We start from the raw sequence: 27,564 nt of genomic DNA, 5'->3' as shown, positions 1-27,564 counted from the left end.
GTTGCTACCTTTGTAGTTTGCTTTTGTCACACTGGCTGGCGCAGGGCAGGTGGGGAGTTGCTTGGGATCTTAGCGAATACCCCAGGATGATAAAGTTATTTCAGAGGAGAACTTTTATTTTGATTGGCTATTGTATTTTCCGTCTGTCATGTTTCCCTACTTCCATATAGGAGGACAAATTATTTGGGCCAAACAATACAGTGCAGTTTGGAAACAATTGGCTTTTATGGGCACAATCTTATTCTTTACATATCCATTTTTTTTAAATTGTGAAAATCAAGCCAACTTTTTTTTTCAAAACAATGCAGTTTCTCAAGACTCATGGAAAAGACAGCTTGAATTGAATTTTTTTTCAATTTCAGCCTTTGAGGGAAAAGAGTTAGTTGTATAAATCCAGCATATATATTTGTTCAAACATTCCTGCACTGTGTTTTAAGTATTAGTGGAAAGGAGTATTTTACATGATGGGTTTTGTCTTCTAGTGTAGTTCTTCAAGTTCCTGACTCTTAGTCCTATACTCATAAATCAAGCATATTCAGGCACAAAGCAGGTAATTGAGGGGAGCCATTTGCTCAGTAATTCCATCCTGTCTTTCTTGCACACATTTGCAAATGTAAGTGATTTGCATCTGTGCAGACGCCCTTGAGGGGCTTGTCTATCCTCACGTCATTTTTAGACATCCAAGAAGTTTTTTGTAAAGCTCTCATTCTGTGCTGCCAGATGGTTGATGCCACCACACAACACCATATTTTGAGCAAGGAGGACCAGTTTAGCAGGTAGAAGAAACAACACCCATTACAATTATTGTCACATCTCCCAATTCGGTAATGGCAAAATGTACTTCTCATCACATGTTCATTCCAAACGCAAAAATGAGTAAAATTGATATGGTTTTCCTTTTACACTAAGAATTGGGCACAGCTGCTCCCTTACAAACGTTAAAAGAAGAAAATACAAGATAATAACATCTTTAATTTGTCATGTTTCTCAGCATCTCTTAGAAAAATAGCTTCGTGATACATGTCTCCGTGGCCTGAAAACACCTACGTTTGCTACACTTTTAAGCACCACTTTCCTTCATATTATAATTATGAGAGAGGAGAGATTTCTAGCAAACAGAAAGATTTTAGGATCCAAGGAAGAGGATCTGAACACTTGAAATAATGCCTATTCATACTGTTCAATTCCATGGTTTCTTTTGCAGTCTTTTGTTTGACCATTATTCTGTATTGTTCATTTACCTTGCCTGGGGGAAAAAAAGATTAAAAAAAGCTATACACATGGCAAATATTAGGTAAAGATAAACAGTTTAAATACTTGCTAGACTTTCAATTATTTGTTCTTTCCCATGAAATGAAGATGCATTGATCAGATAGGTAACAGTAGTTAGCTTTGGACTATAGGATCTTTAGGGATTTATATACACCATAAATTAATTTATAACAAAATAGACATTTCTTACTAGATTAAAAAAAACTTTAAAAGAAACTCAAATGTCCAAAACTGTTGTTTTTTTCCATCAGAGAGATTTGTTAGAAACTTTCCTGAGAACACCTTCAGATCACATCATAGACACAATACATAATTTAAGTTATTAAAATTTTCCATTTAGGTGTACAGATCTTATAGATGCAACTATTTTAAAAGAAGAACAAGATTTTCATGGAAAAATATGAATTATAAAGTAGTTATATTGAGTCTTTATTGCTAATGCACAAGGGGTTCAGAACCATAATGACGATATTGGGCACTTAAGTCATTAGGCTGTCATATTACAGCAAAATTATTTGTACTATATAATCAGTTTCCTTTTTTATATTACACAGATCTAAGCTTAGTTCATCTATCTTTGCCATTACAGTACTACTTTGTTGTTGTAAATACCTATTTTTTAAAGATGATTTGAGTATGTTCATCGTAGTTCAAGTTCATGTTTATTAGACCTTTGCTTCCTTAAAGCTGGGAAACATGATCGAGGGAAGTTTGCTATCTGCTTCACAGTGTCCTGTCTGATTATGTATTGCTTCACAGTGTCAATTGCTATATAGTTTATATCTTAAGTACATACATGCACACTAAAAATTTCAAGGGAAATGGGAGGCAGTTTCTTTTATTTTCTTTTATCTTTTTTCTAACAATATTTTCATCTTATTCATCATACTTAAGTCACGATCTTGCTCTTAAAATTAAAGTGAAATTCTCTTTATATTCAACATTTTTAGAGACTTTTAAAGATGAACATTTAAAAATGATACCTGATGATTATTTTCAATGAGAACAAAATCATTTGGGGGAAAAATAAAGTTGAACCTGAAAGCTTCAGCTGAAGACTAAAGTGAATATGGCTTTGGTTTTGATAACTGGTTCTAGAATTTCATAAACCTATTAGAAATGGATGTTATTATTCAACTAGTCAAACTTCTCAGAATTGCTTTGCTTGTATTCAATGTCATGATGGACTGGGTTTTTTTTTTTTATTAAATTCTAGGTTTTATATAGGGTACAATATAGCTCACGGGGCCCATAGAACGTTTTGGGTTCCTTTGTGAGTGTGTGTGTGTTGCGTGTGTGTGTGTATGTGGTGTATGTGTGTGTGTGTGTGTGTGTTTGATGTAAAAGTTGGGAGACATATGTACTTCTGAGTTCGAATAATTTTCCCTGAGACTATATGAATTGATTCCCATACTGAGAAATGGCATACAAGTAAAATCAGTAGTCTATTCAAATCATTGTACAGTCAAGTCAGCTAAATATATGGCAATTAAGAGCAAAACCAAACCTCAAACTGAACAAAACCAATTTATCCTGTAGTCAAGTACTCCAACTTTTCTCCCCAGACCAAAATCATGATTTAAGGAATACATCGTAAACCAGACAGTGCCTACCCCATCCTCCTGATCTTAAAACAGGTCATCTGAAACTGACCCTTTGTGAGGCTGTAAATTTCGTATTTTGCCATGAGTTTTCAAAAGTAACGTTATGTTTGCTAGGAAGGTTAAGTAAGCATTTCCACTTTGAAACTATTATAACTATCCTGAGCCCAGATTATACACTTCAGTCACCTAGCCCCTGAGAAACTATAGTTAAATCATTCACACCTTCCAGATAGATTTTAGGGTTTGGTTATAAAACTAGTTGGAGGGAAGACGAGCATGTTTCACAGACAGCCTACAAAATAGGCATACTAGAATTCAGAAGTCTAGTTATTGCAGATAAAAGAATAGAGTGTAACTCATTTGACCTGTTCTATCAACTTGAGATACAGTGAGTCATCTTGATTTTTTCCTCATTGTCATCTGTGATGAATCACTGTGGATCCCCATAGAAATTGTCCTACTAGGATACGAACACAAAGCCAGGTGAAGAAAGAACTGGAAATACAACTCCCATCAGAAAACGTCTCTTGTTTGGGGGACTCTTAATTTTTGTCACAGGTGCATGGCTTTGCAGTTGAAAGCTACCTCTCCTGACACATCCCTGCCCACTACTGTGGTGAGGTGATCTCTGAGTCAGGTCACCATACCACCTGCAGCGATGCCCCACGCATGCACTCCAGGGAGCTCTCTCTGTCCTGACGCATGCCCATGTTCAGACATGACACCTAGGGGCTCGCTCTAGAACGGCACTGTCCAGTGTGGTTGTCATTAGCCATGTGTGGTGACTGAGCATTTGAAATACTGCAGTCTGAACTGAGATGCACTGGCTCTAGGTATGACAGACCCACTGGATTTCAAAGACTTGGCACAAGAAAAATAATGTAAAATATCTCATTAATAATTTTTATATTGATTATATGGAGAAATGATAATACTTTAGACTGGATTAAACAAAATATGTTATTAAAATTAATGTCTGCTCTTTCTTTTTTGATGCGATTACTGGAATATTTATAGTTACCTATGTGAATGGTGCCACTTTAGGGGGTCTGCGACCTCAGCCACATGTAGGCCAGAGTCAGCCTCTCCAGGAGCCTTTGCACCTGCCCCTCAATCAATCTTTCTCTCCCTCTCTCTCTTTTTAAAATATTTTTCATTTATTTGTGGCACGTGGGTGGCTTAGTCGGTTAAGCATACAACTCTGGTTTTGCCTCAGGTCATGATCTCCCGGTTTGTGAGCTGGAGCCCCTCATTGGGCTCCATGGTGACAGTGCAGAGCCTGCTTGGGATTCTCTCTCTCCCTCTCTTCTGCCTCTCTCAAGCTCGTTCTCTCCCTCTCTCTCTTTCTCTTTCCTCCTCCTCTTCCTCCTCCTCCCCGCCTCTCTTTCCCTTCCTCTCTCCCTCTCTTCCTCCCTTCCTCTTTCTCAAGCTGGGGAGGGACAGAGAGAGAGAGTGAGAAAGAGAGACTCTCAAGCAAGGTCCACACTGTCAGTGTGGAGCCTAAGGCAGGGCTGTATCTGATACCACAAATCCTGAAATCTTGACCTGAGCTGAAATCAAGAGTCAGATGCTTAGACTGAGCCCCCCAGGCATCCTACTCCCTCTGTCTCTTAAACTGATACAGAAGGTTGAGTTGATCACCCTTGTGAACCTTCTCATTCTTATTATTGTTGGCCAAGCAAGTTTTCTACCTTTACATTATTTTCCTTCATCTCTCATTCACCTTCCTCCTAATAAGTACTATCTAGAGTACTTTTATTCTATCTTTGGTGTATAAGTATCCTTAGAAGATACTTAATGTGTTTTCTATATGAGTTCTCTTTCTCTTATTTAACTAAGATAGGAGGGATAACGACATGATTTCACACTCATATCTAGAAATAAGTGAATAAGTAAAGAATACCACAACTTTTTCTAGATGTTCACGGTTTAAAGAAAATGGCCTGGAATTAGGGTCTGCTTCTCTTATCTGTTGTGGATATAAGCTCAGAGTGTTTTTTAATGATAATAGCAATTATAATTTTCCTGTTCAATAGAATGTTAGGTGAAAATTTACTTTCCTGGAAGATAGGAAATGCATATTAAAAATGTTGAAAATAAAGGAATTAGAAATTTTATTTTTCTATGAAAAGACTTCAGAGAAATCTTGTATTCATTCAACAAATGTAGACTGAGCCCTTATCATTTGCCCAGCACTGTTTTAGGTACTGACACTAGAGTCTCTGAAAAATAAATACAATATGATAAAGTACAGGCAAACATTCTGCTCTTATGGTGCTAATATTCTAGTGGGGGAAATAGAGATGTCAAAAAATGAAATAAAATATCTACAAATGAGATAATAATATTTTAAAACTTTAAAAAATGGAAGGGAGATTGGGAACACCTAAGCAGGGGAAGGCTTGTGATTGTGAACAGAGAGGGGGATCCTCTGGATGATGATATTTGGGGGAAGACCTGAGGAAGTAAGAAAGGTGGCTATGTAAATATTTAAAGAAAGAATGCTTAGGTCAAAAGAAGCAGCATATGCAAAGGCCCTGAGCTAGGATGTGCTCAAGAAAAAATAAGAAGGCCAATGTATCTAAAATAAATTTTAAAAATGTTTCTTAATGTTTTAATTTATTTTTGAGAGAGAAAGAGAGAGACAGCTGAGCAGGGTAGGGTCAGAGAGAGAGGGAGACACAGAATCCAAAGACAGGCTCCAGGCTCTGAGCTAGCTGTCAGCACAGAGCCTGATGTAGGGTTCGAACTGTGAGATCATGACCTGAGCTGGAGTTGGACACTTAACTGACTGAGCCATCCAGGAGCCCCTAAAGTAAATTTGTGACTGACAATGAGTATTACCAGTCATTTCCATCTGGTGGTATGCTGTGGAAGGTTACCAAGTAGAAACTCATTCATTCCGAGTTTTTTTTTTTTACTCTATTGGTCAGAGCTAATCTTTCTTGAAAGTAGTGGATATGACCCTATGACCTGCATCAGCAAAGCAAAGGATCTTCCTACTAACCTATTCCCTCACCCCGTCCCCGCCATACACTGCTAATTCAGCTCCTCATGTCTTTAGATTTTCTCCAGAACTGACATTCCATCTGTAATTAATCAAGTGTTAAGCATCTTTAAATTTTTTTAATATACAAAAAATGTTTTGGTTGTGATTATTAACAGACCCATTTGTGTGCCCCGAGGCTGCATGGCCTGGGATGTACTTCTGACACAATTCTGATAATTATTACATAAGGTGATGTTGCTGCCATATTTATCAAAGCAAATCTTTTGGCGATTCTATTAGGTTAGACACAAGATTTAGATCTTAAGGTAATGTATAAAATAAGAGATTTTTATTATCATTATTTATAAAATTATTATTATTAGCAAAAGTGGTAATAGTACATGCATTCACCTGGAAGGATTTATACTGCCAGCACATTTATTTCCATCAAAACTGTAATTAATAAACACTCGTGCAGTTAGAGAATTTGGTATACAATGTGTGAAGTGTAAGAAAATGTACTCTGTCTCAACAAACAATTTTTAAGATTCTTCCTATGCCATATGGACACAGCTCTTTACTGATAGCTAATATTAATATAAGCTTAACATAATTTTTATATACATAGTCCAAATTTCTTCAGTGTCTGTATCTACTTTCTGTTAAGATATACCAGTATTATGATTTTTCATTGATTTTATTTTATTTTTAAAGCTTATTTATTTTGAGAGCATGTGCATGTGCATAAGCGGGGGAAGAGCAGAGAGAGAATCCCAAGCAGGTTCTGTGCCGTCAGCACAGAGTCCCATGCAGGGCTCAAACTGACGAACCTTAAGATCATGACCTGAGATGAAATCAAGAGTGTGACGCTTAGCTGACTGAGGCACCCAGGTGGACCAGTATTATGATTTTTATTTGTTAGTTCCCAATGCCCACAGACCATCTCCATTTGACTCACTTTTATAGAGTCCTGTGCAACCAGGAACTTATGTTAATGATGTTAAGGATGATGAAGGTGAGGAAGAAAGGGATGAAGAGGATAAAAACAGTAATCTACTTGTGTACATACAATGCATTGTGATCTTTTACATCATAATATTTAATCCTTATAACACTGCACTTGAGATATTTGTATCCCTAATACACAGATGAAATTGGGATTCAAGGTCGTGAAGTTACACACTTTCTTAACAATGGATCTGTGAATTCAAGATCATATCTCTTAACAGGAAAGCCTGTGTGCTTTCTACGATACATTTTGCTCAGACACTGTCCAATTATTAAGCATTTTCTTACGAGGCTGCAGACTATGGATTAGGCTTGAGGAGAGTATAGGAAGCACCATTAAATTCCAAACTGTACCATGAAGATCTGCCTTGCCCTACACTCATTCTCGACTTCGTCATGTATCCCAGTGGCCGTTTATTTCATGTGGCCACAAAATTGGCAAGTAAATATTTTTGCCAAAATGTTATATGACCCAAAGCACATAATTCTCAGTTGGCCATTCCCTCACAATGGAATGACCCATTTTCCTTAGCAAGGTCTCTGTCCCCCTCTGCTTACATAAGCCAGCACCTGTTTGTGTTGTCAGGAATGTTGTCAGACTAAAATCCACAGGTGTTTTTTTTTTTTTCTTCATTTTTTCCCCTCTTGTGCTATTGAGTGAAAACAGCCTACTTGCTTACTGATGACTAATTCAAGGGAATATTTCCTGGTGGAAATTTCCTAACTGAACTGCTTGACAAAACAGGGAGGGAGTCAGGTCCTGCTAGAATATTTCTTTTACTCTTGGTTCTGCTTTGACAGTTTGAAGGATTAAGGGATAACAATGACAGTAGTTCTTATTATTACTCAAGTCTTACCGTGTCTTTCTCACCATTCACAGTGTCCCTGTTGGAATAGATGCTGATGACTACATCTGTTGTGTTATTTAAAGTAGATCTTTAAGTCAAAATGAGGATGTGTGCACGTCGCCTCATTTTGAGTTTGCTTAATGTTTCCAACCATATTTTAGAAATAAATCCCAAATGCTTTTTTGCTAAGTGCACTTTCCTTTCAATTTTAAACCTATGTGTATTTTAAAGGTCATTTAATCCGCCCATTTCCAGTTCCTCCGGCCTTAAATCATCACCGTGTTATTTTATGTAAGAGGTACTTAATGTCTCAAGAAGCTTTTGGAGACCTTTAAAGCCCAAAGACATTTTCTTCCAAGATCGGAAGTTCTACTTTGTCTAGAGTAAATATGTTTGAAGAAAACCAAGATCTTAACCTGTTCAGTAGTCCAAAAGTTCGAATTTCAGAGGAGCTGGAACTCAGTGAAATACATTTTCCCAACTGTAGCTCAATCTTCTCTCTCCCCTCCTACTTTAGGCCGAAACACATGGAGAGGATATCCAGCAAAGCATTCTCCTCAGTGACATCTGTGTCAGGAGGAGCGTCCTGGCAACTGGCAACAGGATCCTCTCCTCCCCAGGGAAAGGGAAGGCTCATAAGCCCAAACCATACTAATCTATTACAGATTTCAGGTTACCAAATGTTAAAGGAAAGGATAATAGCAAAAGACTTAGCATTGTTGCATGTCAAGAGAAAGGCTACTGTAATCTCCCTTTTTGGGCCATGTATTTTTCATATTACTATGCATGATTATGCATGCAAATTTAAATATATTTCCATATGCTATGCAAAACTCTCTAATTCTAAATGTGTAGAATGAAACAGTTAAACGACTTCATGGAGACTCAGATATAAAATTCATGGCCATTGGAAGAGTCAGGCCAGTAGTGGGTGCCTAGAGCAACCAATGGCCTCCTCTGAAGCAATCATCTGGATTTATGGGCAGTTATTTCTAATAAAATTAAATCTGGGATTAGAGAGATATAAGGATGTCCTGACAAAAACCCATACATGGTGGTTAAGAAATTAGAATGGAGTGTCTACCTTTCTGCTTCTTACTATGTGGACTTTGGCATGTGGCTTAAACAATTTGGGTGTCTTTTTCCTCATCTCAGGAGTTAGGACCATTTACTTTGTGTTCCCTCAAATTCACTCCAGAGTTAATATTTCAAGTTTTTGCGACTCCAGCATGAACTCTGCCCAAGAGTGGGGTTATCGGATGGGTGAATACAAGAAAAAGCTTGGCAATTGAATTACAATGAACTCATTTAGAAAAATAAATATTTGAGATAATAACTGGTTTTTGACAGAAGGTAAATCTCCCATCACTATTTTTTGTTTAACGGCAAAAAGAGTTACTCTGAAGATGTGGCTGGAAAGCAGAAAGCAGTGTCATTTCACACACACACACACACACACACACACACACACAGTGACCATCCCCTCAGTACAGGACCCCAGATAGATGCAAAATGGACAACAACTAAAGCAGCCTGAATCCTGACCACATCAAGTGTCACCGTGATATGTGCCTTTATGGGTCTTTTCTTCTTTTCCCTCCTTTGGAAATGTGTGTTATGAATTATGATTATTGCAATAGAGCCAAGTATTCACCGGGCTCCAGCTAGATCTTTGTTTCACGAGCTTATGCTCATGGCCAGCTGCAAACTGCAGCTGTCTGTCAGCATTTGTGAGGACAAACTGCTCTGCTCTCCCTGAGCACTTAGCCACAGACTGCACACTGTGTCCCCAGATCTGCTCAGCATACCCCGTGCATTATCAATACACCCTTGTGGGGGAGGGTCTTGGTGGTTCACACACACATTTTAGAGAAATAGCCAGAAGCTTATGTCAGAATGATTCCTCTAATAGAGGATTCTGTCCCACTAAAACTATGTTGTGAGGGACTAACTGACTGGCCTGACATTTCCTGGTCTTTCTCTGACAAAAGCATGGGAGGCTGCCACTCTGACAGGCATTCGTTCTTCAGGACATTGTGACCCCTGCAAAGAATGCCAAGAGAATAGATCCAAGGCCAGGAGCCTGTCTCAGAGAAAGGGAATGTGGGAGTGAGAAGGCCACGGGCAAAGGCCAAAGCCAGAGGAAGGGCATGCCCGAGGGTGCTGAGTGCAGCCATTCTCCTGGGCCATAGTGTGAGCAGGAGGCAACACTCAAAGGACTCTTTATCTTGGGAGAAGCCCTCATCTAAAACTTTCAAGTAAACTTGGAAACTCTGTTCCTTAATAAGGGAATTTAAAGAACAATATATTTTGTTCGTGTAGCATTTACCACCCTTCTAAGCAAAAACAAAACAAAACAAAACAAAACAAAACCCCTAACTTCATTTACTTATTTTGAGAGAGAGAGCGTGAGCAGGGAAGGGGCAGAGAGAGAGGGAGGGAGAGAAGCCTGAGCAGGCGCCAGGCTGCCCACGCAGAGCCCAAAGCACAGGTTGAACCCACAGAACCAAGATCGTGACCTGAATCAAAACCAAGAGTTGGAGACTCAACCAACCGAGCCACCCAGGCACCCCCCACAACTGTTTTTTAATTCCCAGCCATACTTAGGATAGAAGTCCACAGCACCATACCACACTTAATTCAGCATTTGTAGAGTTAACTGAAATCTCTACTGTTTTATCATCGGAGTGACTCATGTGAGCTGTAAGGATCATTTTTTACAAGGGTGGCAATTTTAGGAATACCCGGAGAATTATGCTAAGAATTTAGGATTACCCTGCTTTCCCCAGGCATTTACATACTGTAAACCGTGCGTTTCTTAAGGAGTAAAAACTAGAACTAAAGTTCCTTTGGGCCCAGAAATGCTCCTAGGACATTGCAGGAAGCATGAGATATGATCAGTCAGTACTTGTGGAAGGTATGTCTTTAGTTTTTTCAATAATAATTATTTCAAATAAAAAAATAAATCTGGAATATTCCCACTCATGGGGTATTATGAGAACTACTCTTTGTTATGTAAAAGCCTTATTTTAGTTAGAAATATGCCCTCCTGGGAAGAAAGGAACAATGCAAATTCAAATTAATAATAAAGCTGTACAATATATAGCATATGGCCAAAGTTGGCCTGAGTCACTCACTGGAGAAAACATTCTAAGTTTTGGGAAAAGTCATAACCGTGTGTGTGTGTGTGTGTGTGTGTGTGTGTGTGTGCACGCGTGTAGTGCTGTGTGTGTTTGTGGGCAGAGCAGCAGTGACCCAACATAAACACTTTCTTTCCCACAACTTAAACATTCATGCAATACTTAAAATAGTTCCATTCAAGGGTAGAAACCATGAGAGTCACAGGGCCATTAAACAATAGCAAAGCCCTGTTAGTCCATGATCTTTCCATATTCAAGAAGATTGTAAAATAAAAACAAGACTGTACAAGGGATCGATATTTTCCAGAGAAATAGCATCTTACCGTACAAGACTATTTGGATTGCTAAGTGCCTTCACTTCTCTCTGTGTTATAGTTTGCTGCTTCCTTCATTGAGAAACCTTTTTGCTGGATGTGTTACATACCATGAGCTTGGGTGTTATAATAAACAGAGAGGAAGGCTCAATAATGTATTTCAGTTAGGAAGAAGCACTTGAAAGAAATTGGTTTTGCTATACACATGATGTGAGCCAATCAATAGTGGTTTAGTCTGACAAGCACTGTCAATATCCATTGTCACAGTTCAGAAAGTCTTTAATGGATAGTTCTTCAAAACCCAATGATTTCAACACATGTTCCAAGTCTTGAAATACACTCTACCTGGCAGAAATTAATCACAGATAAACTCTTGGGGTTGTATACAAGTACTTTTTTTAAACTGAGAGCCAAGTAGCAGTCAAAAATTGTACATATATTAATATATATTTAATTTTATGTAAATAATATACATATTGAATTTATGCAACAGCTAAGGTGGTAATGTAATAATACCAGATACATAGTAAACACCCAGTAAATGTTGAAAAAATGAGAAGCACTAGGATGGAGGATGAGGAGGACCCTGTTCTGTTCACTTGTGGATTATTACAGTCATGATTGTGATGTAAGACATCTATAGTAACCTTATAATTCACAATCATTAGTGTTTATTAGATGCTTATTATACACTAGATGTTGCTCTGGGCATTTAGTTTGCACAACAGTCCTTGATGTGGTTAATAGCATCCCCACTTAACAGATAGAAAAATAGAGACACAAAGAACTTACACTCGTGAATAAGATCTGACTTTTGTTAAGGGACAGAGCTGAGATTCAAGTTCAAAATCCAAAACCTGTACTATTCAAAGGGAGAGATGAAATGTATTTTTTTTTTAAAAGAAGCAGCATTAACTGTTGGAAGTAGGCCATAGGTTAGTGGTCCTTTCTGCTTCCCTCCCGAAATGCGGATCCTGAAGCTTTACTCCTATGTAGCAACCCAGAAGTGAACCACCAGGCTCTGTAGTTGGGCACAGAGAAGGCTGAGACTTCCTGACTTGGCTAAGGGAAGTGCTGAGGAGTTCAGAGATGAGAATGTGTGTTCTCACACTACTGTGGGCTAGTTATATGTCTGTCTTTGAAAAACAAATTGAGTGATGACAGGAGTCAAAAACTGAAAAATTAAGAGATCTGGCTAGTTGCTACCCATTTTTGCTTAACAGGGAATCCCAATCCCCACCCCACATCTCTACTTCCATATTCATTCTTCCTTGCTACATACAGCCACCTGGAGCATGATGAGTGACTCTCGTATTTGCCTACAGCTCAGTAGCAAAAGAGCTCAATTTTATTCACGGTGGTTACGGCTCTGTGCAACCCAGATGCCATCTTCAGCTGTTCTGACTGGCAATCCAGAGAGTATTCGGCCATCAACTCTGTTGCTGTCCTGTGATTCACTAATCTCACTTAAGGCAACTAATTTTCTTTCTTAGGTCTATAGTAATATGCACCACCTAGAATCATCTCAGCCAGCAGTTTAAGTACAGCAGATCATTTAAAGCCTTAGGTTGGAAGTATTGGAAGTACTTGACTAACGTGGGAGGCTATCGCCAGCTCTCTGTGTCCTTAGAACTTTGACAGTATTGCTCCTCAGATGGAGAGGCAGGCAGTGGGGCAGGTTAGGAGTTCCCATGGGCTCCAAATCAGGCATCCCTGCACTTGACTTTGGCTCTGTCGCTTATTTGCTACAAGACTTAACCTCTCCGAACCTCAGATTCCTGACCTGTAGAATGGACAACAATAAGAGAACCCACCACATGGAATGGCTATAAGGACTAAATGAGATACCACAGTTTCACAAGTACTCTAAGAACATGAATCATTATTAATAATATACGTGGTATTAGGATGAGCAAATTGCCCAGTTAAAGTGGTAATTGAGACTGCTTAAAGAGAATCAATACTGTATATATTACAAAATTTAGATTGAAGAAAAGTTAAATATATATTTATGTATCTTATGCATATATATAAATTTAATTTTTCCTATGATCTAAATAAATACTTCACTATTTCCTCTTAAATACTGATTTTTTAGCTTAAAGCTTCTCTCAAACTACCTATTCCTATAATATATATTTTTATGCCCTAGTTCAAATTTTTATGTTTGAAAAGTTCAGGATACATTGTAGCATTTTCTTGATCACCCATAGGGCCCAGAGTTGAGAGATTAAAAAAAAAACAACAACTTCCAAGTTGTCATTTATTACTCCCCTCTATACCCTCTGAGAATGCATTTTCACAAGGGTAAAAACAAATATGCACACACAATATGTAGTGGTAGGTATTATGTCTATCTGGAGGGCTGATTTAAATACCACCCAATTCAAATACTGCTAAGCACGGTCTAGTATCTGAGTCAGTATGTAAAATCAGCATTGAAATTGTCCAATATTCAGGGTGCCTGAATGGCTCAATAGATTGAGCTTTGGACTCTTGATTTTGGCTTGGGTCATGATCCCAGGGTGGTATCCATCAAGCCTCCTGTTTGGCTCCATACTGAGAGTAGAGCCTGCTTAAGGTTCTCTCTCTCTTTCCCTCTCCTTCTCTCTTTCTCTCTCCCCTTTGTACATGTTCTCTCAAATTAAGAAAAAAGAAAGAAATTGTCTAGTATACTTAAATACGAATATCATTTCATTCTCCAGCTAGGCTTCTTCTTCCCCACAGAAATCCCAAGTATTAATTTCCTAGAATCTTGCTACGCCGGTACCTCTATGGTGGAATTATCATGCCTGCAAACTCGATTGTTCTGTTTTTTATTTTTGCTCTTTGATGTTCACATTCATCTATAAGACTCTTCTCATTTGATTTGGCTGTGGTCTGTTTTCTGTTACCAGGAGAGAACCCATTCCTATATTTAGTATACAGTCTTTTCTCATGGAAAGCATATTTCTACTTCATGGCGCCCTTTGTTTGGATTATTGCCCTATGTTATTTTTTCTTTTTTTAGTAACTTCACTTTCAAAATCAGCTACTATTTTAGCTCAGTAACCACATACTTTATTTACAAATTTATCAAAGTTTTGAACACCTCTCAAGTGACAAACTTTTACTGACACTGTATCAAGACATAGAAGATGTCTGGATAATCTGAACCTTTACATCTTATACTGCATCTGATTCCATTTCCAGAAAAAATGTATCATCTGTCTTAACACATACTATAGGCTTTTGCTCTTTAGGTATCTTTTTTCTTTCTTCTTTCTTTTCTTTTTTCTGAATATGTAGTATTTCCATAACCTTTGAAGCAGATATGTTTCTTAACTCTGGTTCACAAAAAAAAAAAAAAACCCTAGATAGACGTACAATTGAGGGCAAATTACATCTGTGATAACATTACTCAATATTTGCACTATAGAACTAAAGTTAGTCTCATCATCATTATCATCATCATCAATAAAAGTATTCATTGCATAATTCAAAGCTATACTAAATGCTATAAAGAGGTTAAAACAAAACACCCAGACTCATACTACAGAAATGTATTATCAACCTGACACATCTCAGGTATATTACCAGCAAAGTAAAAATATTAGGCCGATTCATGAAAGACAATGAAGGTTTACATCATAGACAGATGAATGTATTAGAAGTAGAACACATGGATACACCTATTACTGAAAAAAGCACTCATGGAATTTCCATATGGCTGAATGACAGGGATATGATAGTAAACTGCCAGTTCTTTATCAACACTGAAAATGTAAAAACAGGCTTAGATCTGACCATTTAAATTAGACAATTTAGGCTAAAAGTAAACAATTTTTATTGTATGAATTTTCACTTCTTTTTAAAAGGGTAGATATCATAAATATGAATCATTGGATAGATACCGTGCACATACCCTTCTGTTTTGAACTGATCATTTATTTGGTATTTCTACAATATCTAAGTGGGACTTAAGTGGTTAAAACAAAGCATGGCTGTAAAAATGCTCTGCACTTCCTCTTCCAATTATACCATATTTAATCATGATTTGTGTCTCAAGCAAGTCACTTAAAGTTTCAATAATTTAGCTTTTCTGGCTGCAAGTTGGGGGTTGAAAATATGACTTCTATTTACATTGAGCATGTGAAAAAAAGAGATATTAAATGACCAACAGTGTATATATTAAGCCCAAACATACCCTTTCTGCCCACTCTGATGCAGGAATTTACATGAAAATTTTGCAAGCTCTAAAAGCGCGTGCTGGAGAGGGTAAAGCAGTATACAGCACAGCCTCATGAAATAGCACAAGTGTGTATGCCTTATGAAGGAATCAGACAGAAATTTTAAACACTTGATTTAAAATGAATTGTTTTTAATATTTTTATTTATTTTTGAGAGAGAGAGAAAGACAGCATGAGCAGAGGAGGGTCAGAGAGAGAGGGAGACACAGAATCTGAAGCAGGCTCCAGGCTCTGAGCTGTCAGCAGAGAGCCCTAGGCGGGGCTTGAACCCATGAACTGTGAGATCATGACCTGAGCCGAAGCGTACGCTTAACCGACTGAGCCACACAGGCTCCCCTTGATTTTTCTTTTTAATCAATTGTGGATAAGGCATTCTTGTTTCAGTAATTTAATAAGCGGTACAACTGGGCAATCCCTAATACAAGAAGTTCGGATTGGAAAATATGAGTGGAGAGAATTCAGTACTTTGTTATGTAATCCCTGTGATGGTTGGAGAAGCATTTTGGAAGCTCTCAAGATTAAGAGCCTGATATAACCTTATTTTGCCATTTCTTTCTTGATCTCCCTCCCTGGACACTTCGGTGTGGTAAGATGCCCTTAGCTCCCGCCAGCTTTGCCCTTGAACATGCTCTCAGACTCACAGCATCAGGAGCTCTCAGATGCTACACCTGCTGTCGAGCTCTACATAAAACCTGACCAAAAAAGTGACAAGCAGCCTAGAAAGGTGTTTGTAATAACAGCATTTATTTTAGTGACATTTCTGAAATGTTAACTCTCCAGTATTTCTGAATTTTAAAAAATACTAATAACAGCATGTAAGTGTAACATGGGAATACCATGAAACCAGCAGTTTGGCAGGAAAGGGGGATATTTCAAAATAAGGTCCCCAGCAAGAAAAATTCTGGCAGATGCACAATTCTGGATCATATTCTCTAAAACACTGGATTCTGGAAAAATTGAAGGTTTTCTTTTGTGGTTCTTATCCCTTAATTGAATGGTAGTGAATGTTCATCATCCAAACTGGGTTGATTCCCCCTCCCATCACTAGAACTGAAAAATAAATACACAAAGGGCACTCATTACAATCGGCTTTTTCATCTATCGGCTGGTTTTAACACCATTAATGGCTGTGTTGGGTATAAAACTTAAAAAGCCTTTAGTCATTGGGGGGACTGTGACATAAGGTATATAGAAGTTGAATCACTATGTTGTACACCTGAAACTAAAGTAAGATTGTGTGTCAGCTGCACTCAGATAAATAATAATAATAATAAAAGGCCCCGATTCTAACTACTCTTTGGTGTGAAAGCTTTAACAGCAATTAAATCTCTCAATGGGTTAAGAATGGTGCTCAAAGCTAATGCTTTTGGCCTCTGTGTTGAGACTTAAATTGTGTATTGTTATTGAAAATTCTTAGGCTTTCAAAAATACTCCTTTTGGGCTTGAAAGAAAAGATCACCCATTAATGGAAAAAAGAGGAAAGCATAAACAAAATACAAATAAATTCTAAAATACCTGTCTAGCTAGTGCAATTCAGGTTAACTTTTTGTGGAGATGAAAATATGTAGAATTAAGAGTGATTCCTCTGTAAATCAGATTAAATGCTTTAGAATTTAAACTGCATCTCTTTAGTCTCTTTTCATTTTTGAATAAAAAGTCTAAATGGGAATAGAAGAAAACTGCTCGTTGGCTTAACATAAATCTTTAAATTGCAGTAAAGTTCACCCTCAAAAAGTAGTTGAATCTCTGAGGAAAAAGAAAAGGCTGAATTCTATTTTTCATAAATGATGGATTATTGTACCACACTGTGTATTTTCCAGTAAAGTGTCCTTTTATTTGCACTGTGTGATTACAAGTTTCTAAAAGTATGTGTAGGGTCACTTGGGTGCTGTGGGAAAATGGAAGGAACACTGTTCTGTTAAAATCAGTAGTGAAATCAGAAGCAAACTATGTCCTGATTATCATAGGCATGTGTTTAAATTTTGCCTTCCTTAATTGGTGATGTTGTATTTACTTAAAATGAACAATTTGGCAAGTTTTTCTCCCTTGACAACAGAAACGCGTAAACTGTTTTATAAGTTTGGCTGTTAAAATCAGATTTGTAAACCACAATATTCAAAGACTTTTACTGCTGTTTACAGGGACCCCTTGATGGACTTGGCTTTATAACCATGTGCTTTTTACATTTTTAGTTTGTATTTATAGCGCTTTCAAGTTATTTGCTTAATAAAAAGTATGCTATATATTATAGTCATCTATTGACTTTAACTTCTGCATTACTCTTCTTGGAACAAAATGAGTGGAATGAATGATGGCAAAGGCCTTGTAATTTGACTTGTCATCTGAGGATGATTATTTATGGCATCAGGAAATGGAAGTGGACGCTGTAGTCTGTCTCTAGGAAAGTCCTCATTAGAGGCAACTTTGGAGAGTTTGACTGTGTTAAAACCAGTGTGATCACACCCAAGACTGCTACTTTCTCAGTGTTTGTGAGAAGGAAACAAGATAAAGCATTTAAAAATATTATTTTGGGGCACCAGGGTGGCTCAGTCGGTTAAGCGTCTGGCTTCGGCTCAGGTCATGATCACAGTTCGTGGGTTTGAGCCCCATGTCGGGCTCTGTGCTGACAGCTAGCTCAGAGCCTAGAACCTGCTTCAGATTCTGTGTCTCCCTCTCTCTCTGATCCTCCCCTGCTCACACTCACTCTCTCTCTGTCTCTCAAAAATAAATAAATAAAATTTAAAAATTATATTATTTCATGTTCTTTGAAAACATGATGCGCCTTACTTACATTTTTCACATGTAGAGTTGGATGGTGGTATTTAAAACAATATGCATGTTTTACAGTTTGTATGTGAAATGTTTTGTATATATTTCCTAGGCACTTAATATGTATTTTACATATAATAGTATAAATGTAAATATACATAATATATAAATATGTATTTACATTATTATTTAAATATTTACATTAAATGCTTCTATATAGTTAGATGTGCATTTATTCATATATATCTGTTCAAATATAACTGTTATATATTATATATAAATATATAAAACATACAAAATATAAAAAATATAAATATGTTTTATGTTTATATAATATATAATTTTACATTTTAAATATTTTTATCTTTTATATACTTAAAACTATATATAACATAAACATATTATATATGTAAAACTAAGAATAGTATCACCAGAATACCTAAGGGATTTGGGTAGATATAACTCACTGTCTAGTCATTTTCATAATCTTGCGTTTATACTCTATATACTTTCTAATCACATTATTTTAACTAGTTCTAAATAGGCTAATGAAAATGCCTCCTTTGATTCTGTATTTCTTGGCGTTCTGTCATGGAAAGTGACAAGATTTTGAAGTAAGACTAGAAATAGAAAATATTACCTTTGGTAACCTGTGAAAGTTTGGATCGATTATGCCATATTATTTCAAAGGCAGACTTGAGACCAAAACTACCCTGAGGAAGATTTTTTTTCTGAAGGACGTTAAGTGCTTCTTCAGCCTCCGATACTAGAACCCAGACCATGGGCTCTGATACAGTTGTCAGTTGAGCAGCATATATGATTGGTGGTCACTGCAGTGACTGGACCCAAATAAAAGCTGATAGGATATCATGTAAGGACAGTATATTAAGATGCTCAGAATGTCTTCCAGTCATACAATTTTGAGTTGGTTAATGCCTGATATTCATTGCCCAATAAAAGCAGTGAGTTCTAATGGCACTTGCTGTTTTTCCAAAATGATCGGAGGTCAGTTCCTTCTCTAAGATCCCTTAGTCTCTTGTACTTCACACTATGTCGTATTATTACATAGGCCGTATGCAGCTTCCTTCACAGCAATTAAATCTAGCCCTGCCATGTGTGTTCTAGATGGGGACCCATCAGTGAACAACGTTTACAAAAGTAGATAAAAATCTCTGCCCACGGGCAGCTTGCATTGCAGTAGTTGTAAGTTAGATCATGTTAGATGCTTAAGAAAGTACCAAGCATGTGGTAAGTTCTCAATATGTTTTACATATATTATTATTAACCAAATGAATGATTGATTTATTCTAAAATATGATTTGAGAGGAAAAGAGCCTCTGAGGGGTACCAAGTCATGTGCCCCAAGTCCTCCCATTATGTCAGCAATTGGGTTAAGACAATGGAGGGCTCAGTTAAGATCCATTATTATCTTATAGAGAAAAGGAATCAGTCTTAATAATAAGATACCTTGAATATATTTAGATTCTATGCTTAATGAAAGTCTAAACCTTAAGTATCATGTTCATTATGAATTCACAGCCTTTAGCACAGAGCCTGATGATTAGTAAACATTCGGCTAATATTTGTTCGGGAACGAATTTGACACACACCTAACTTTGAAGAGAGAGTTTAGGCTAGGAAGCTGAGGAGAGGGAACCAAGGAAGACATGGAAGAAGTCTGAGGCAAATTTGTTTCAGAATTTTACCTAGAACGGGTGATAGTTTCACATTAATAAGAAAAATAAGAAATATTTATTTCAGAAAAATAAATCACTTTGAATAAACATCAAAAAGAAGATTGACAAAATTATTTGAGCAAGCAGGATCTTTGAAAATGCCCGAATTACCTACAAGCAGTATATAATCATAAATATTTGAAATTAACAATTCTAAGAGTTTTTCCTTTAATGTAGATGGATTTTTCTTTGACTATAATTCTGTGTATAGATACAGATAGGTGGCATTATGCAGATAAAGGTTATCATGTTGAATACGAGGGGATGAAAGTGAAAATAAATTGTGAGTGTATGGAACTAACCACATTCTCATTGTACATTCAGGTGGCAACAGAGCTAATATTTTCATTCGGCCAAATTTTTACTCCTATGCTGTGTCTAAACAGAAGGACTTGAGCTATTAATTCCAGTAGTTCTGTAACTACTGCCTTCTATTCATATTTGAATAAAGCAATAATCATAAAGGAGAAATTTACTGAAAGCTTTCTTTTTTTTATCTCTAGTGTTCAGACTGCATCATAGTGCTTCCGATACAAGCGACAAAAACCGAGTTAAAAGCAGATTAAAGAAGTTTATCACCCGAAGACCTTCCCTGAAAACTCTGCAAGAAAAGGGACTTATTAAAGGTATAGGACTTTTTATACTTTTACTGTAATGGTGATAAATGAATATGCCTCTGTGTCCAGAGTTATTCAGCTATAAAGAAATATTAGGACATTTTATTCTTTTTAGGTTGTTTACTGAATGTTCTGCTCTAACAGAGGGGGAAAAAAACAATTGTCCAGAAGACTAATCCTGAGAAAATAAAAGTTGCAGCAGAGAATTGTTGAAAACAATACTTCGTTTTACCCTCAGCAGAGCGGGGCTCTGCACCAGGGGGCGGTAAAGGGTATCTTGGTGGCCCACCAGAATGAACCCATGTCACCATGTGCCTGAGCCAGCAAGGTGCTCACCTCCAGTCCCAGCATGCTAAATACCAGTAGCTCTTTTCACCCTTGATGTGTCCTGAATTGGATCATAAGTTACCTGATCACCTAGTCATAGTCTGAAGTGAGTGCTAGGAAGAAAGTCCAAGACAAACCAATTGCATGAAAACTTATGGATTTGGAAGCTGGAGAACTAAAATCTCAGTCTAAACTGAGATAAGTAGGAACTTTTGAAAATACATCTAAAGTAAAGAACAAAATATCCTAGACCATCCTAGCTCTGCTGTAGGAAACCGTAGAGTCTGGGAGTGAACTTATTGGAATTCAGACCTGGGTTCTACCACTCATTCATATTGACATTGAACAAGTCATGACCTCTGTGATCATCAGATATCTCATTTGTTAAATGGGAATATTTATATCCACCACTGAGAAGGCCACTGAGAGAAAAATAGATAATCCATGTAAAGCATTTAATAGAGTTTCTGGAATAGAGTATTCATAAATGTTCTCTCTATTAATGCTTTTAGTAGTCATTACTGTTGTTATTACTGTTATGGTACCTAAAGAGATGAGAAAGGGTGAATGAATGGATACATAGAACCAGCGATATATAGATAGGGAATCCTAGGCCCGTCAGAATAAACCCATGTCACCAGGTGCCTGGACAACACAGGTGCACACCTATAGTCCTATAACTGGACATTACTTACATATTACACAGGTAAAATGTATTATTTTCCCAGCAAGACAACATAGGCATGAAGGCCATTATTTTCCCTGCTTTTCCAATTTCCTACCTGATGGATATATTTTGAAGATTGACTGTAAGAAGAAATTTGAAAATGGACTAAAATAAACTCTGAGAACAAAATTAAAAGATTGATCCTTATAGGAGTCGAAAGATGATTTAATTATACAATCATTTCTCAGGAACAGGGCAAAACAGATCTTAATATTTTCAGCAATAGTTAACATGAGAATCAGTTAAATACATTATTATATCTGTTTGTCCTATCAATTTCAGTCCATTTTTAAACAGGGTAACTTATCACAGCAATCATCTGACATTTTGAACTAATTGTAGAAGGTGAAATTTTATGAAGCAAGAGTGGACAATTCTTAGAATGTACACATGGGAGGGTGAACTAACACCTGCTTTAAATCAGGCTTACCTCAGATTTATACTCTGAAGATGTCCTTTTCAAGGCCACTTACAAGTATGGGTCCTCTACAGATTCAATGTCATATAGTAATATACCCATACCTTCACTCCTATCTTAAAATGCACCCCATAGATTATAATTTTCTTTGAGAGGATTCAGTTGGAGATTACCTACCACTTTGAAGAAAATAGAAAACCAAATCAGTAGTCCAAACAATCCCAGTTTGAACATAAAGTTCAAAATTTCCTGACTGTGGCAAAACAGAAAGGGCTCTAATTCAGTGGCACGGTCAGGCCTCAGTCAAAATGCCAAGAATTAACAACTACTGTGTCTAGCATTGGTCTCAGAAAGCGGCAAAAGAACTGGATGCCTAATGCAGTTTTCATAGTGATGCCACGGAAGCACCGAACACACTTCGATGTGTACATTTCCAACCCTAGAGCTTCATTAAATTCCCACCATAGCTGACCAATGAGTCAGTACTCATTAATAGGGCTATGGAAAATCTATGTGAAATTCTGATTTGATAAGCTTCCATTGTTGTCTTCGGTGGAATTTTCTTCCAAATACAGATCAAGTTATGCAAATATAATCACTTCTTGGGCTTGTTTCAGTTTTAACTGTGAATTTTTTAAACCACTTACTGAGATTTTTTTTCTTTTCACTAAGTGAAAAGCATTAAACCAATTTTTAAAAATATGGGCCCAGTCAAATTTAGTTACTTTAAACCTATTTTCTTAGCATATTTGAGACAAAAACTTGGAGAAAGCAATGAAATCAGTGTTTTTGATCAGTTATGAAAAACTACATAAAATAAGTGAATGATTAATGGTTACATGATTTCTCCAAGTAAAGTGACTTAACTCTTTCAAAGAGAAGAATTACTAGGAAACAGAGACTATGGCCTTTAGAATTGTTCTCAGTGTGTCTGCTCACAAGAATAGGCATCAAATTCTTTCAGTGGTCTAATCTTCTAGGTCTGGAATAAAGTCCTTCACAGCAAGGTTCGGGAAAGCTGTGATCATAGTTTGGATCTTAAAAGTGAACTTCGTGACACTTGGGAGGGACTTTGCAGGCACAGCCACTTTTCAAAGTGTTTTTACTCCTTTATATAATGTTTCCAGCAGGTTGAGGGGCCTGAACTTTGAATTCAGCCAGCCTTTATTGAGCACTCAGGACAGAGCAGGAAAGGCTATGCCTTCTTGACCATATAATGCCCAGCTGAACAACATCCACAAAGCACTTTCTGTGAAGGGAGAATTGTCTCAATAGCATACAGTCTGAACTCAGTCACAAAGTCTTCCTTCAATATCTATTTTTTGGACTCATGGAGACCTGGCCAAAATGTGCTTTCATTGGCTAGAAGCTAGATCTGGAAACAGTCCCTTGATGGGGCTGCATTTTCTAATTTTCTTAATATGACTTGAGAAGGGTACATTAGAATGCCAAAAAAGAGGTGGCAGATAATTATGATGATGAGTCAATGGAAAGAAATCTTAATAGCTCAGGTGGGCATAGCAGTCACTATACCACTGCTGTGGTAGCTTCTGAAAATCCTTCGATTTCTCCAAATGCTTTCACATTTGCTAAGAAAATGGCAAGTACCTTTTAAATATGTGAATGTATTGTATTGAGCATCTTATCAGAAATAAAACTCAAATCAGTTTAATATGTAAATTATAGTCAAGAGGGTACATTTTAGGGTGATATGTATGTTTGTAACATATTTTCTACTTGGTTTTGAAACTGAAGTAAATAACTCTTTAGTGTCAGCCAAACTACCTTATATAATCTTTCAAATAACAGCACTGACATCCAAGAACACAGGAAACACTCAGCAACGCAATTTGTAGAAAGGATAACAATTGTTCGTGTTTTGGGGATGAGTTGGTATTTCCTTATATCAAAATGGTAGAATTAGAGAGGATTGCAGGTTTAGAAAGTTGTGTCTTTCATCTTCATGTGGATAAAACCATAATGGGTAGTATTAGTAGAAATTGAAAGTAATGCTGTACTACTGTATTTTGTAATCACTACATTCTGAAGGAAACAACCTGTGCACTCCCCCACCTCATCTCGGTTTTGCTCCTTGTGGGACACTACTTGTTGTTTTCCTGGCTTATGTTTAATGTTATTTGGAGTACAAGTTAGTTAGTTTCTATCAATATCTTCCTTATCTTTAATGTCATAATGTCTTGATTTATCAAACGTAGATGTGATCTCAGATCTCTTTTACAATAGACATGAATTCAACTCAATGAAACCAGACCTCATCTACCTGGCCCTTTTCCTCCCCAAATACTCATGGTCAAATACAACAGGTCTGTGTCTTTCCGGTAGTTTTCTCTGTAACATCTAATATACTTAAATCTTTACTTAGTGCTCTAATAACCACAGAAAGCTGAGACTTAATGCTGACATTGACAAGAAGTTCAGTGCCTTTCCCCCCCTCATCTCTTCTGTCTTTGCTATTGTAATTCTTACTTCAACATCATAAAAACTCACTGTTGCACTGCTTACTATAATTATGATCATTTATAGCTTGATTCTAAAATTCAAAACCAAAAACAGCATTCATACAATTATGATTGTATAAGGTTGTTTATTGTAGCTCCAAGGATTAGACTTCATTCTCCGTCCTTACAATATCATGACTTCTGTGATCCTCAAAGAATAATCCTCCTTGATCAGGGTGAAAAAGATTCTTTTTTTCTTTTACATTTGAAGGTTGCATTGGTACATTTACACTGTTACACAATCACAGTCAAGTCCTCCATTTTTCCCCCATATTTTGATCTAAATGTGAAGAAAGTCAAGCACCTGCATTTACTTTATATTGATCATGTAAATATTATGGAATTGCTGACCAAGTCATATGTCAGATAGGATTAACATGTTCTTGAGTTCAATGTTATGACTTAAAAGACCACACAAATTAAAATGTTCTTATTTTTAAGTTTTTATTTTAATTTCAGTTGGTTAGCCTACAGCGTTATATTAGTTTCAGGTGTATGATATGATAATCAGCCCTTTCATACAACATGCTGTCCTCATCTTCATCATGAGTGCACTCCTTAATCCCTATCACCAATTTAATCCATTCCCCCATCCACCTCCCCTTTGATAACTACTAGTCTGTTCTTTATAGTCAAAGGTCTATTTCTTGGTTTGTCTCTCTTTCTCTCTTTTATTAATAATGTTCTTATTTTTAAAGCTTATGCTTCATCATTTGCTTACAATCATGTTATCTTTTAGTCTGAAACAGTTTTAAATGTTTATTTATTTTTAGAGAGAGAGAGAGAGAGTACAAGTGGGGAAAGAGGCAGAGAGAGAGAGGGAGACATGGAATCTGAAGCAGGCTCCAGGCTCTGAGCTGTCAGCACAGAGCCCAATGCGAGGCTCAAACTCACGAACCACAAGATCATGACCTGAGCTGAAGTCGGATGCTAAACTGACTGAGGCACCCAGGCACCCCTAGCTTGATACATTTCATTAAAAATGCTTATTTATTTTGAAAGAGAGAGAGAATAAGCAGTGCAGGGGGAGAGAGAGAGAGACTCAAGCAGGCTTCACACTGTCATTGTAGCAGAGCCCCACGTACAGCTCAATCTCATGAAAAGAGAGATCATGATCTGGGCCAAAATTAAGGGTCAGATGCTTAACTGACTGAGCCACCCAGACTCCCCTAGTTTGATACATTTTTGAATGTGCATTTCTTGTACAGGTTCCCCCCACCCCCAGATATTTTTTCTTGCCTCTGGGCCTTTATGTCATCAGGGACTTTAATCTTCTCAATTAAACAGTCTATGTGTTCTAGAATGTGACTCCCTGCTTTTTTCCCCAGAATACCTTCTCAACTCCTTCTATCACCTCACCATTCTTGGACTGATTATCTTTCAGGCTTTACCTGGAATCAGCCTGTGAATCTCTTTACTGAACTTCTCAACTGTATTCACTGTCTTCTGAATCCATATCTTCTTTTTCTTGCCTTACTTCCTTCTATTACAATGTAGCAGCCTCCAATATCTCATTTAGAAACCTTGCTAATCTAAAAATGTGTGTCCACACTTGATCTATGGTGTAGTTGGGCATACAATTCCATTGCTTCTAGAATACAGAGCTATAGTTTCCATTTTTACTCCTGTTACTTTGAATAAATTTCTTTCAGAATCATTGGGATTTTTTGTCTTCATTTTGATATTCTACAATCAGGATAATGTATATAGTTGGCAGAATTTAAAAACATTCATTCTGCTTAGCACTCAGCTCAAAGAATTAAGGTTCTCCTCAGCCCTGAATTTTTTTCTCTCTATTACTATGTTGATAAGTTCCTCCCTTCAGTTTTCTCTGGTTCTTCTTTTGGGATCCATACGACGTGAATATTAGGTCATCAGGATTTATTTTTCTCATATTCTGAAAGAATTCTCAATTTTATCCCTAGAGTCTTTCTTATTCTCCATTCTCTTTTCATTTTTGCACATCCCCCCTTTACTCTCAAAGCTAATATTGAGGATGGTTTGTGGCACTTAACACTCAATAAATATTAATTAAATGAATAAGTGAGAAAAAAGAAAATGGATGATATCTCTTCTAACTTATCCAAGGATATAAATTAAAATGTGTTGTTGTCATTTAAATTTTCTTTTTACTTTTCATTTTAAAATGTTCTCTCATGTTCTTTTAATTATCAGTTTTACCTGGGTATATTTCTCTTATTCTACTTCCATATATGAGTGACCTAGCTCAAATGTCTGGTGAGCAAAGGTTGTTCAATCTCATTGCTAAATGAGGCTCCACAGGCTAGCTGAAGCTCTATGCATATGGTTAGAGCTTGTACCGCTATAGGGTAATGTGTAGGGACTCCCACATCTGTCTCAAACATCAAATATTTCCAGAGGATCCAAAATGCCTTACATAGTCTTGATAATCTTCATCAATCTTTGCAGATTTTTTGTGATGATAGAAAAATTTCCACTCCATTTTACAATTCAGAAAATTGAGTTTATTTGAGAGTACAGAAGCTTTAGAATTTGACTAACCTAAATTTACAGTTGGATTCTGCTTTTTACTAGCTGGATAACTTAATATTTGGTTACTGCCTCTTTCATCTATGAAATATACATCATAAAATTTAAATGAAATGAAATATGAAAAAACTTCACACAGTGCCCAGTTTACCTTAATTTGTTTAGCAACTCTCTTCCTTTCATCCTCTGTCCTTCTTTTCATCTTCCTTCCCTCCCCTTTTTGCTCTGTCCTTTCCTTTCTTACTGAGGTTTATAGAGCAAATTATGGTCAAGATGGCCCTGGGACACCATTTTCTCAGGTATTCCTTTAAAATTTGGGAAGACAATCCTGGCAAGTGTTAAGGAAAGGCTGTAGTAACTTGCTTACTTCAAGGAAAGTGCATGGATAATTTATGGTTGGCTCATATTTATCTTTTTTGTAATTTTCACCATGATACTCTTTATACATAAATGGGCATGAGCTTATTTTCTTTTCTAGCTACACCCACTTATACAGTGTCATCTAATTACTGGAACATTTAAGTAATTACCCACAC

At 36.9% G+C, this 27,564-nt stretch overlaps 1 protein-coding gene across 6 annotated transcripts in view; it reads left to right on the top strand.

Annotated features, from left to right (window-relative positions):
- ARHGAP15 (Rho GTPase activating protein 15) overlaps positions 1–27,564 on the top strand; it is a 599,315-nt gene that overhangs the window by 322,859 nt on the left and 248,892 nt on the right. For all 6 annotated transcript variants that reach the window (XM_029934637.1, XM_029934641.1, XM_029934642.1 and 3 more), the window contains one exon: positions 20,413–20,535. In XM_029934637.1, the coding sequence (XP_029790497.1) occupies positions 20,413–20,535 (123 nt within the window). The remainder of the gene's footprint in view (positions 1–20,412; positions 20,536–27,564) is intronic.

This window comes from Suricata suricatta, chromosome 3 (assembly GCF_006229205.1).
Source record: "Suricata suricatta isolate VVHF042 chromosome 3, meerkat_22Aug2017_6uvM2_HiC, whole genome shotgun sequence".
Taxonomy (NCBI): domain Eukaryota; kingdom Metazoa; phylum Chordata; class Mammalia; order Carnivora; family Herpestidae; genus Suricata; species Suricata suricatta.
Note: the sequence above shows the minus strand (reverse complement) of the source record. Positions and strands in the feature narration are given on the sequence as shown.